Source organism: Calidris pugnax, unplaced genomic scaffold (genome assembly GCF_001431845.1).
Source record: "Calidris pugnax isolate Ruff unplaced genomic scaffold, ASM143184v1 scaffold288, whole genome shotgun sequence".
In the NCBI taxonomy this organism is placed as follows: Eukaryota; Metazoa; Chordata; class Aves; order Charadriiformes; family Scolopacidae; genus Calidris; species Calidris pugnax.
Genome location: NW_015091190.1, coordinates 605,551 through 618,257, shown reverse-complemented (window position 1 = coordinate 618,257; position 12,707 = coordinate 605,551). Strand labels below are relative to the sequence as shown.

The window sequence follows — 12,707 nt, the reverse complement described above, 5'->3', positions numbered from 1 at the left end:
TGCGTGAATTGGGAGGGGTCCCCAAGTTTCTGGGTGGGTCCTGGGGTTCCAGAGGGGGGTTGGTCCTAGGTTCTCGGGGGGGGTCCGAATATGGGGAACGCGATTTTCCGAGGGGGAGAGGGGAGGGAGGTGTGTGGGGAGCCCCAAAACTTCGGGGCGGAGAGGGGGGGGGGGGGGGGGGGGGTGAAAAACCCCACCCAAACCCACAAAAAAAAACCCCAAACGTTTTTGATAGAGGATGTGCTTTGAGGTATTTCGTAACTGTCCACTGGGTTGAACCAGACGTAGTAACTTCCTTGCCTTTGGAAGGGGAATTGTTGCAATCACTTATCTTGCTCGGAGTTGACCCAAATGTTAATTCATGAAGTAACCGCTTTCAAAAAGGTCATTTGAGAGATTTTTTTTTTTTTTTTTTTTCTTTTGAGCTTGCAGTCAGTATGCTGATTGCATTACGTAGGGTTGTGGTTTTGTTTTGTTTTTTTTTTGAAAGATCTTTAATGATCTACGCTGTTTTCTAGGCCTGTTAAATCCTGTCAGTTTGTGTGCAATCAAGTACAATGGGAAATGAAAGTCACTGCTGGCAGATTTGGTTCTGCTCCATGGTAAGTTGGGGTGGTTTGTTTTTTTTTTGCTCGTTTTGGGTTTTTTACCACTTTATTTGCTTCTTAATCTAGTATGTGGTTTAGCAGAAGCCGAGAGCAAGCCTGAACTTGCTGGTATTTGTTGAACCGATTGCTTAAAGTGTGATTATCTTGCTCATGCACTTCTAAAGGTTTGATGCTTTCTGCAGGCTAATATCTGTAGCAATCTTAAAAAAGAGGGGGAAAAAAAGACAAACATTCTTTAGGGTCTGACTTATTCCACAATTAAAGCCATGGAGGAGATTAAATTCTTCTTAAAATTGATATTAATTACGTTGAAGTAGATTCCTATATTGGATAAGGTGTTCCTTGGGCTCTGCTTTTCTGTAGACTTCTTGGGCTTAAGCCGTAAGGAAGGATAAAACATTGGAATGCAAGAAGTGATTGGGTATTTATTTGCTATTTCACCCATGTGCGTGGATTTCTTTAGCTGTTTGTTAGTTGAATCTTTGAGCAGTCAAACCAGAACAAGTGTCGGTATAACCCTTTGCTCAGACCAACAAAAATACGTGTGAACTTACTGGTGTCTGGCCAGCTGTACTGGTAGGGCAGATCTATAGCACGTCTTCATAAAGCTTGATGGATGTATTGGCCACTTCTGCTGTAGATCACTACAGAAACCCAAATTCCCCTCACTTTTATTCTCTTTTTTTGATATTTATTTCTATCAAATGCTGTGGGAAAAAATTTGCCTTGCTGCTGAGACTAGAGGTTTTTTTGGGGGGATGTATGCAGCCGTGTGAACTGATGTTAAAGACTATTGTTTACTTAAACTTGTCATAGTTGTACAAATATGGATGCGAAAGTGAATGAATGCATATAAATGTGTATATATTGTATATATGCACTACGTATCTAACGTTGTACAAACATTCTTTAGGGTCTGACTTATTCCACAATTAAAGCCATGGAGGAGATTAAATTCTTCTTAAAATTGATATTAATTACGTTGAAGTAGATTCCTATATTGGATAAGGTGTTCCTTGGGCTCTGCTTTTCTGTAGATTTCTTGGGTTTAAGCCGTAAGGAAGGATAAAACATTGGAATGCAAGAAATGATTGGGTATTTATTTGCTATTTCACCGTTGTGCGTGGATTTCTTTAGCTGTTTGTTAGTTGAATCTTTGAGCAGTCAAACCAGAACAAGTGTCTGTATAACCCTTTGCTCAGACCAACAAAAATACATGTGAATTACTGGTGTCTGGCCAGCTGTACTGGTAGGGCAGATCTATAGCACGTCTTCATAAAGCATTGACCACTTCTGCTGTAGATCACTACAGAAACCAGAAGAGCTTCTGGCAGTGCTGCCTTTTTGTGGTTAAAATATCTTCTCAGCAAGCATTTCTTGGTCTGCTACGTATTTTTGTTTAAAAAACAGGCTGCAAAAAAGCAATGGTTCTCGCAAATTTGGAAAGAAAAAAAAAGTTGGTTCTGTGCTAGGTAATCTTCTGCGTGGTGATGGGCTTTATACAGGTTATTTGGATCCAAATAGCTGATAATACGTGGCTGTTTGAGTTCCTGAAGTAGCAACGCTGGTGGTGCTCCAGAACAAGGTGTGGGCAAAACTATTGCATGAAGAAAAAAAAAACAGTATTTAGATACTGAAAAGAGCGTGTGGGTGTAAATATATATGTTTGTATAAAGTAGATCTATTTATTATGAATACGTAACTAAGAGCTACTTTCCTAAGTGTCTTTTTTGTGACCTGCTGAAGATGGATTGAGAGAATGAGACTGTGAAATAAACACTAACACCTCGGGGAAAAAATACCCAGACGCTGCCGTGAAACCCAGAACTGCCAAGGAAGGTGGGAATGGCTGATGTACCCAATTGCAGTTCCAACTGTAAAACACTCAGACTGGGGTTTAAATATTTGAATATGTGAGGTTTAAGATTGTTTTGTGTTTTTTTTTTTTTGTCATTAATGGGTACGTGAAAGACTCTGGCACAGACAGTGCCTGCCCAATACTTTTTTGCCCACTTCAGTCATTTCTGTACTAATCATTTCTCATTCTGTACTCAGAATATATTTTCAATTTCAGAGACTATGTATTTATATTTGTATTTTTCAGGGTTTACAGATGGGTGGGGGCCATACTGTTGAATTTTATCTTTTATGGCTTGAGGAAATGCTGATGTCTGAAGTTTTTAAAGGACCGATGAGTGTTGAGATAAGCCCTCAGGTTGGGAAAGGACAAAGTTAAATCTAAAAGCTGATTGTTAATCAGTTTAGCTCAATCCAAGGCTTTTTGAATTTAAATGACTTGGGAATCTGTTAGTGAGGGTTAACTCCCTAACAAACTTCATCTCTCTTGAGAGGTTGATATCTGATTTGCCTATAGAGTTCCCTCTCTAAAAAGTTTTAATTGTATGAATTTCGCATTCAAGATAATAAGTCACTTCTCAGACTTGTGGACAGTGATCAAAGCTGATAAAAATATTGCACCAAAAATGAAGTTAAAGACATAAATAAGAATCCCAAGACTCATTTTAAATAATGGAACTTTTGTTGAAAGTGTGCTGTGTTGATTTTTACATCTTCCAGAAAAATGTATGTTTGTTAATCTTTTTTTTCCCCCCTCTCTTATGTGATATATGGTATAATATAAAGAGGGTTGTTTTTTCCCTGTTTTTAATAACTGCTTTTTGAAAGTGTGGGAGCAACAAAGATATTTACAAAACTTTTTGCAGCCAAAGACTTGTAGTGATTGACCTAGATATTTATTCATTTCTTTCATAATCATAAGAAAGTACAATCACCAATAGCAGTGATAACAGATGTGCTCCGTCCAATACATGATTTTAAATTTATACTTATTTATATGTGTCTTTGGGGAGTGAGGAGGGGCACAGATTTATTTCTGACTGCCTTTCTGAATGACGACTGTTCAAAAGGTACTGGGCAAATCTTAGAGGTTTTATCTTTTATTGCAGGACTTGATACAGTACAAGATTAGGCAATCTTTTAAGCTTCAGTTCCAGACCACAGGTAGTGCCCTTTTTGTCAGGAAATATTTGGAAGAATAAGGTGACAATACCTACGACCAGGATTTCTTTTCCTTCTAATTGCTATTTAAGCCTTATGCTGTTCTACCCGAGCTGTTCTTTCTTTTCTTAAGGCTAGTTCCTTCATGCCAGGGCAGCTGCTACACTCAGCAGGTTTCCCCGAGGCCAAATTACTCTTCATACAGGAAGAGGGAGGAGAAAAAAAACCTGTTGAGGGCTGCTGATCTCAACTTCTTTAAAGAGATGTGATTTCGGGGCTGGCTGTCTCAAACACCTTCAGAGTGGCGGCTTCTCTGTCTGCTTTGCATTCTCTAAAGGGTGAATTTGGATATGGCCCTGAAGGAGAGGAGACCTCAACTAGGTGGCATCTGGAGAGGGCAAGAGCTGAGGTGGAAAAAAACCACTTGGGCACTTGAGGTACAGAATGTCCCTTGTGTGAAGGGCAGAACTTGCCTGGTGGGGTCGTGCCTCTGATGCTGTTTGTGCCCAAGCAAAAAATTGCTTCCTTGACAGTTCAAAAGCCAGTTTACCTGTTATCCCTCATGACAATTCTTTGAAGGGCCTGCTCTGCAAGAGGTATTTCCATGACTTCCATCTCTTTCTGACTGTAGTTATTTAAACAATCAAGGCACTTCCTCCCTCCTCCCCCAATATGCTGAAGTGATTCTACCTTTGTAAACTACTTTACTGGTTATGATACTTGTTGAGTGGGATTTTCAGTTGAAGAGGGCTTGAACCCACACTTCACATAGAATCATAGAATCATAGAATGGTTTGGGTTGGAAGGGACCTCAAAGATCATCTAGTTCCAACCCCCCTGCCATGGGCAGGGACACCTCCCACCAGACCAGGTTGCTCAAGGCCACATCCAGCCTGGCCTTGAACCCCTCCAGGGATGGGGCATCCACAACTTCCCTGGGCAACATAGAATACTCTAGCCAGTAATTTTTCCTTTTCCCTATTAAAAGTGTGTTTCTGCCCTAAAAAGAGCTTAAGGCTCAGAAGATAAGGGAGTTGGAAGCCCCATGCTGTGGTTACTTGGTGCTGGTGTGGGTAGGGGAAAGCTTTGGGTTCCAGCTCTGGTCTTAGATCACTTTGATATCTCCCTTATATGTAAGTACTGTGTGATAAGATTGTGTGTGTGTGTGTAGGTAAGTGGTTCATCTTTTAACTGTTCATCTCAATGTTAACTACTAGGATTATATGTTTTAAGAAAGTATTCCTTGTGCTGAGCTAAGACTTTGATTTCTCTATTCTCTTTATCCAGGCCAAGATAAAAGGATGGAGGGGTTATGCTGTTTACCCTCCTTAAAACTTTCATATACAAGCAATTTAAAAATACTGCTGTACAAATAACAGGGAGCCTTTCAGAATTTTAGCCAAGATTAATGTGAATTCAGGTGGGATTTTTTTTTAACGCGTCCTTTTTTTTTTTGGTTTGTTTTTTCCATAGGTTTTCAGTCTTTAAAAACAAAAAAGTAAATCAGTCTGAACTGCAGAAATTTGAAGACGTGTCTTGAAGAAACTGATATTCTCCTCTGGCTGGCTGACAGCAAATGCAGAGAGCTTTGTTGCTAGGGAATATGCACCCATCCTGACTGTCTTTCTACATGACTGTGTGGGGTAATATTCGGAATGAAGCTGCCATCATGTCATCCACAGGCAGCGGCGCTGATATGGAAGAATTCTTGGCCAGCATTAACTTGGGACAGTATCTTCCTAACTTTAAAGAATATGGCTATAACTTTGTGACAGATTGTGTGGGAATAAATAACAGCGTGCTTCAGCAAATGGGAGTGTTGCCTACAGGGCACCGCAGGAGGATTCTTAAGCAATTAGACACCGCCCTTTCCAAAATACAGGGAAATTCTCTTTGCAGTGAAAATCTAAAACTCAAAGACTCGAAAGTTTTGGAAGAGAAGCCACATTCGGCCTCGGATCAGGAGTCTCCAGTGAGCAATTCAAGCGTAGATGGGACTAGCTTGATACCCACAGAACCTCTTCTTAATAAATCTTGTGTTGATAAAGAAAGATTCAAACATGAGGAGCAAAATTTCTCGGAGGCAGACGAGGACGGCTGTACAAATGTGGATTTTTCTGGTGTCTACCAGAATTCGGACAGCGTACTGAAAGCCATCAGCCTCAGTGGAAGTATGAAAATGAATATGCAGCTGGATCCATCTCTGGAAGAAGCTGCTGCATACCAAGCTGATGAGCACTTGGCTGGCCGCTCAGCGTTTCGTGAGCCTCCTTTTTCATTTGCTCATTCATGTGAGGCAAAACACAGTGAAAACAAACATCTGACGTTTGCAGATGAGGATGATTTAGCTGAGAGCGAGCCAAACTCTCCGTTCTTTAAGTTCCAAGGCGAAATGATAGACAATGACTTGTATGATTCTTGTACCCAGAACTGCGTGAAAGTGTTTCCAAGAACAAGCCGGTCTTTTATATTAAGGCATCGGCCTGTACCAGAAATTCCTGAATCCAGTAAAGTTCAAGCTGCATCAAGGTAACTGCTGTTTCTTTCTAATGAAGAAATGCTGGCACTGTAGAAATTATAGTTTGGGGTTTCTCGTGGGTTTTTTTTATGTCACTTTATTCTGTAGAAATTATAGTTTGGGGTTTCTCGTGATTTTTTTATGTCACTTTTTTTGTGTCAATTTTTCTCATCTGTGCTGTAAACACACTGGATCTGGAATGAATGTTGCCACGTTAACTGAAGGAGGATTAAGTTTCAATGCAAGTTAAAAGCTCAAAGAGAGCATAAAGGGAAATTTTAGGAATAACCTCCCCAGTCACCTCTGCTTCTACCTGTTTTCAAATAAATCTTTATTACTTTAGATATAACCCTTGCTAATAACAACTATGTCGAGTATTTTTAATCTATATGCTGTTAAGATTGGAAAGAATGGAAATGCACAAATGTTAGAAAACCAAGATTGAAAAGTAACAGAAAAAAGCTGCTGAATCTATTCCAAACCAAAACAGTGCTAATAATATTAATTAGACCTTAGCTCTGATGTGTCTGATGAAATTCTGATGCATCAGCAGAAAATGGTGACAACGTAATGATTTCAAGAGGGCTAAAGAGTCACCCTTAAGTATGAAAATCTGTTTTTATGATGAGACAACAGTTAGTGTGGAACACAAATACTCAGGTTGTATCTTAGTAACTTTTAAGGTTGTACATTTCAAGAGATGATGTTACTGGAAAATATAAGGTTATTATTTGTATGTGTCACTTATAAGAAAGATCTCTGAAGTTTTACACAAGTACACCTGTTGATGTAGTTTTGTCTAAAAAGTTGGGCAAAATTGAGAAGAACCTTGTTGTCTGCTTTGTGCATTTTATGGTGTAGCCACCCTGTAAAAAACCAGGATGTATCTGATATGATTGTGCATGGGCATTACAGGATGTTTACATAAGAATCTCATCTCTTAGCCTTAAAGCACATAAAATTTATATATAAATATAAAAACATTTTTTTGCTTTATATTAGAACAGGATATTTCGTGGAGGGGGAGATTACATTGTACTGTGGGTTGAAAGTAAGGACTTTCTTCCAGATGGCTCTTAGATTAACTTCTAAACTGCTTGTCATTCAACTGTTAACTCAGAATGAATGCAATCTATTTGTCATATTAAGGTGGTGGCTTTTGCTGGTGTTCTCATAGTAACAGAAAACTTGGCTTTTAATGACGCTCATAGTATAAAAATATTTTTTGAGGCATTCCAGCAGAAAGAAGAGATGGAAAAAGAAAAAAAAAAAAAAGATAGATGAGGGAGGTTTTTGTGTTTTATGGAATCTTTGTAGGGATAGTTCTGCACAGTGCTGGTGAGAATAGTATTGAATAGAGTCCAATAAAGTGCATTACAATAAATTGCATGGGAGAGTTGGAATTTGCTTCAAAATATTCATGTGATGTGGGTGTGGATTTTTTTTCTTCCTTCAAAACGCCTGAGTTCATAATTGGAATCCACAAATTAGTGAGTAGCACATGTTGTCTTGAATAAGCATTAGTTGTTGTAGCTTGTCTTGCAAAAATACAGTGGAATGTAGAGGAAAAGGTCTGATGTTAGAACTTAACTCCGGGCCTATTTTAATAAAAGTAATATTGTTTGAATGTTAATAGCTGCTGAATGTGCAGTTGATCACCATATTACAGGCTGTGTAAGTGAAGAATATCGCCCCACAGATGAATTTGTGATATTTTTGGTGCTGTTAACTGTAAGGTTTTACCTGTCACGCTGGTTAAGTGTCTAAAACAGAAAAGAAAGATTCATGCAAAGACACATGCAAAGTTTTGTCGGTGCAGCCAAATCCAAATCATTAGGTTGCACTTTTTTTTTTTAGGTGGGTACTTCTCTTTTTTTTTTTAAAAACCACTGGCTGTGCCTGGAAGGGATGTGTCTGAGAATGTTTTGTATTTATCTTGTCTTTTTCATCTGCATATCTCAGCAGTTAGTAACAGCATTGGCGAGTTTATACATGCCCTAAATGCAGAGTTTTCCCAGCATTTATAAGTTTCTTTTAGGTTATTGAAAGAAGTCAGTACTAAATGTTGTAGTACAGTTGCTTGAACAGATGGAAAGGCAAAGATTCTTTGCAACCATTAAGAGATTTTTCGGTGCCTAAAAAAAAAAAATGTTTCCTCAGCACTTTCTAAATCACCAAAAAATTGTGCTTATTGAAACTTAAGTATAAACGTCTTTCGCTGAGGAATAGCTTTATGTTAATTTTTGTAGAGTGATCCCTACTTCATGTAATAAAGCTATTCCTGCTGAGCTCAAATGGGAATCTCATCCTAAAAGATACCAATAACTAGCTACTAAAAGAGCACTCTTAATGTCTTTTGAGAAACAAGCCTCCAGTAGAGAGAATATGCTGTATTTCTAGTCTTCCTGCCATTGAAGTAAATCTTCCAAATCCCAGTCTATCACTGATTAATGTGTGACTGGATCACAAACTTCATTACCCACCAGTTTGATTTCTGAGTTCCAGCTTATTTTCTCCATCTTCCTGTTCCAGTTATAACAATATGGAAATCTTGAAGGACAAGTAGCTCTCTGTCTGAAGGAAGATCAAGGCTAAAACAGAAGTTAGACTTCACAGAAACATTCTTGATAACTGCCGGGTTTTTGTTTTTTTTTTTTAGGGGCAAAGAATTAATAAAGAACTTTCAAATGGCAGCTTGCAGCATCTTTAACCTCGGGAAAGATTGTGTCTGCCTTACAGAATTGCATGGAAAAACATTCTTAAATGGCTTTTATTGATAGGCTCTGGTCTCATCCTTATTACACTGGGTGAAGGCTTTTCCATAGAGACAGAGAAATCCTGCTGAAATCTTCTGGGAACCTCAATGTTTCCCTCTAGTTGTGCATGAATATTAATCATTAGATTTTTATGCAAGGAAATGCTCTTCTCATGAGCTCCCGTGTGCCTTCTGGCACAAAAACTTCACATGTTGGGTCTCCTTGTGCCCCTTAGTGGTGCTGTGACCATGTTAATCATTATTAGTAATAATCTCTTGCCATTATTCCTACTTCCCTGGGCCCCACGTGGGCTTCTGGCTCTTGCCTGTAAGAAAAGGTCCTCTCTTCAGCCTGGAGAAGAGAAGGCTTAGGGGGGGACACCTCATAAGGGCCTTCCAGTCCCTAAAGTAGCTCCAGGAGAGATGGGGAGGGACTCTTTATGAGGGAATGGAGCCATAGGACGAGGGGTGATGGTTTTAAACTGGAATAGGGGAGATTTAGATTAGATATTAGACAGAAATTCTTTTCTGTGAGGGTGGTAAGACTCTGGCCCAGGTTGCCCAGAGAAGCCCCATCCCTGGAGGTGTTCAAGGCCAGGTTGGATGGGGCTTTGAGCCATCAGGAGCTGATCCTGCCCATGACAGGTGGTTGGAACTGGATGATCTTTAAGGTCCCTTCCAACTCTAACCATTCTATGGTTCTAAAACACGCCGTCAGCTGGAAAGACATCATAGCATTTTAGAAAATGGAAATATTTTGTTTTTCTTTCTTCTTTGAAGTATGTGTGGCATCATTGTAGTACTGAGGGGCGTGGAGTTAAAAGGAAAGAAAAGGTGATTATTTCACAGTGTTCTTGATAGTGAGGTTCTTGTGCAGATTGTAGTGGTTTTGGTTGATCAGTATTGAAGTGAGGTGTAATTATGCTAGATTTTAAAACATTGCGAGCTCTCTGAATTAGTAAAATCCACCTCTAAAGGTGTTTAAAAGCAGTGGAATTATTCAGGGGATTGCAAATCATCTTCTAAAATAGAAATAATCTGCATCCAAAACGTCTAATGGCAAAGTCTAATGAAGGTCTCACCCTTTCTGAGACCCTTCTCACTGAATTTCAGTGAGAAGTCTTAACTTTTTCATATGTTTTGCCAGTCCACGTTATGGAACAGGGCAAAGGCTTAAGCAGTGGATTGGAATTTCCGTGGTCTCTCTTGATACGTTTGGTCTAAGTGACTTCTTCCATACAGACAGGAGTGAAAAATTGAGGCTTTTGGAAGACAAAATAATGAAAGTAATGCAATGGCTGGAGCTAATCACCACTGTGCCTTTAGCGCAAGATTAAAGATAATAAGTAGAGAGAGTTTTAGAGGCTTCAGATGCTTTGGATCATGTCATTTAGCAGTCACTCTGGGGTGAAATAGCTACAGTTGCGTCATTCCCAGCAGCAATTTGTTCAAAGCAGCAGCTTAAGCAGATTGATAACGTGGTAGACCTGTTTGTTACAGAGAATGCTACACAGAGAACATTTCAGGCTGATGAACTCTCTGTACTTCTCAATTATTTCTTTTTGTAGCCCCCAACTCTGTTACTTGTATTGTTCAGGAGTGGGAACGCTCTGATTCTTTCCTAGGACAAATAGGAAGAAATAGGCCAAAAGTAATACTGGAAAATTATGCTGCGTTTGGGGGAAAATATGAATAAATAAAATGGATAACAGTGCTTGGGCTAAGCAGGTGAGATGTGTTTTATGCCACTATGGTTGGTACATCCTATGGTCGAAGCTTGGTGCTGATGTTCTTTAGCATCTAAGGAGTCAAGATTGCTAAGGAGGTTCTGAAGCTGGTGCTGCTGTGTCTCTATATTCTATATACTCTATATTCTATCATGCAAAGCAACGTTTTTAGGAGAGAAGCTGTTCTCTCTCTTTTCCTATGGTCAAGCAACACCATTAATTTACCTCTACACCAGTCTGTGAACCCCGAAGCTCCAGCCCAGAGTGTTAGAGCACTTTTGACGTGTGGGTGGGTTGGGTCTTGAGATAGACAGAAGGAATAACATGTTTTCAATGAGTTTGAAAACAAAAGCTTCATCATTTAAAACACTCAGCTGAATGCTGGTAAAGGCTTTGGAGCAGTAGCTCCTTGCACCGACCTCTCTCCCTCGCTTTATCTGCGCGGTGGTGGGAGTATATTGAATAAACCAGCTCAGCCCAGTATGAAGCTCTCACCTTTCCAGTCTCTCAGCCTTTAGCTAAACCAGTCGCCGCCTCATCACACCCTTCCATCCTGTTTATGCACAAGGAAAGGGCGGTGGGGAAGAGTACGCGGCCTGAGCCGCATCCGGTACCTCTTAATACAAGAAAATAGTGGGTCTTAATCTCCACGGTTTAAACAAAGTGATAACTTAATTGAAATTATTACATTTTTTGTAAAATTGGCACACTTCATCACAGCTTGCGCTAACCTTCCTATAAAGAGCAAAATAAAGAAGATCACAAATCTGAAGAGGTATTAAATTTTGGAAAAGGTCAAGGAAAGTCAGAGATTTGTGTAGATAATAAGATTTTTTTCAATCTTATTTTTCCCCCCAAAGAAGTCTTCAGTATTTTTTCTGTCTTTTAATCCAGGTATTCAATTTGTACAAGAACCATCTAACTATTCTATTGAGCACTGACAAATTATTACAATTTTATATCTTGCACTGTATGTTGTTTCTAATGCATAATATTTCAAGCAGATATTCAGCATAAAATTGTTCCATTTATTTTATATCTTGAGATAGTTTTTATGCAATGTAAGTTATAAATTTGTTTTCCAAAAAAATGACAAAAAGGTTTTATTTTTGCTGGAAAAAAAGGCTACGCTTTGCTTATTAGCAGGTTTGCTACATGTAGGTACATAATCAAAAAAGAATGCACAAGTTTTGAAAAATTGTATGAATTTAAAAAATGCAAGTATTTTTAAGCTGATTTCTTGTCTTTCATTTCCTGGAGAATTTATCTTCACTTGTTGCTTTTACCATTACCCACTTTGAAATCCATCCACCCTGAAACGAAGCCAATGACTCACTGTTTGACATAAGGAAGAAAACCATAATTTTAGAAGCTCTTTGACTCAAAGCTGCCTCTCTGTATCTCAAATTTATTTTAATTCTAGTAATACCCTTAAGAAAACCCAACCTGACCACAAAAAATCTGGTCTGTGTTGGATAAGCTAGGATTTTAATGATTTTTTTAAACATACCAGGTTCATTAAAATTAGGTTAGTACAAATGCATGAAGTTCACTTGCTAATGTAGCTTCAAAAGTTGTAATTACATCAATTCTAGTAAAATGTATGAAAAAACACAGACTTTTAAAGTATTTTGTGTATTTTTTTTGTAATTATAACTCCAGAGGATAAACAATTGTGAATGGGAGGTAGCCCGTGATCCACCTGAAGTGTCCAAACTCACCCTGTGTTTTCTATAACCAGGATTTTGCAAAGTATCATTGAGGGACTTAATTGATAATGCCTGAAAAGCATTTGAAATCTTAAGTCACTTCAGAAGGTGCACTTTCTGTCTTGAATTTAGTAATTTGTTTGGGGCAGATTTAGTCATGGATTAAAAATGATATGAAATAGTAATTCATAAATGTATGCCTTCTGTCACAGAGAAACATCAGCCTGTCGGATGGAGCAATTCAGCTTGGACTTCCTGGGACAGTGTTTCAAGAGTTTGCAATATAGCTAATCTTAATAAAATTTCTTATTACGTCTAACGAGCAAACACAAATTAGCAATATTGATATTTGTAGTAAAACATACTTATCTT

General features: G+C 38.7%; 1 protein-coding gene across 1 annotated transcript in view; it reads left to right on the top strand.

The window, feature by feature from the left end:
* ARAP2 (ArfGAP with RhoGAP domain, ankyrin repeat and PH domain 2) overlaps positions 1–12,707 on the top strand; it is a 186,929-nt gene that overhangs the window by 1,155 nt on the left and 173,067 nt on the right. The window contains exons 2-3 of the mRNA XM_014959527.1: positions 519–602; positions 5,100–6,155. Coding sequence (XP_014815013.1) covers positions 5,257–6,155 — 899 coding nt within the window. The 5' untranslated portion in view covers positions 519–602; positions 5,100–5,256. The remainder of the gene's footprint in view (positions 1–518; positions 603–5,099; positions 6,156–12,707) is intronic.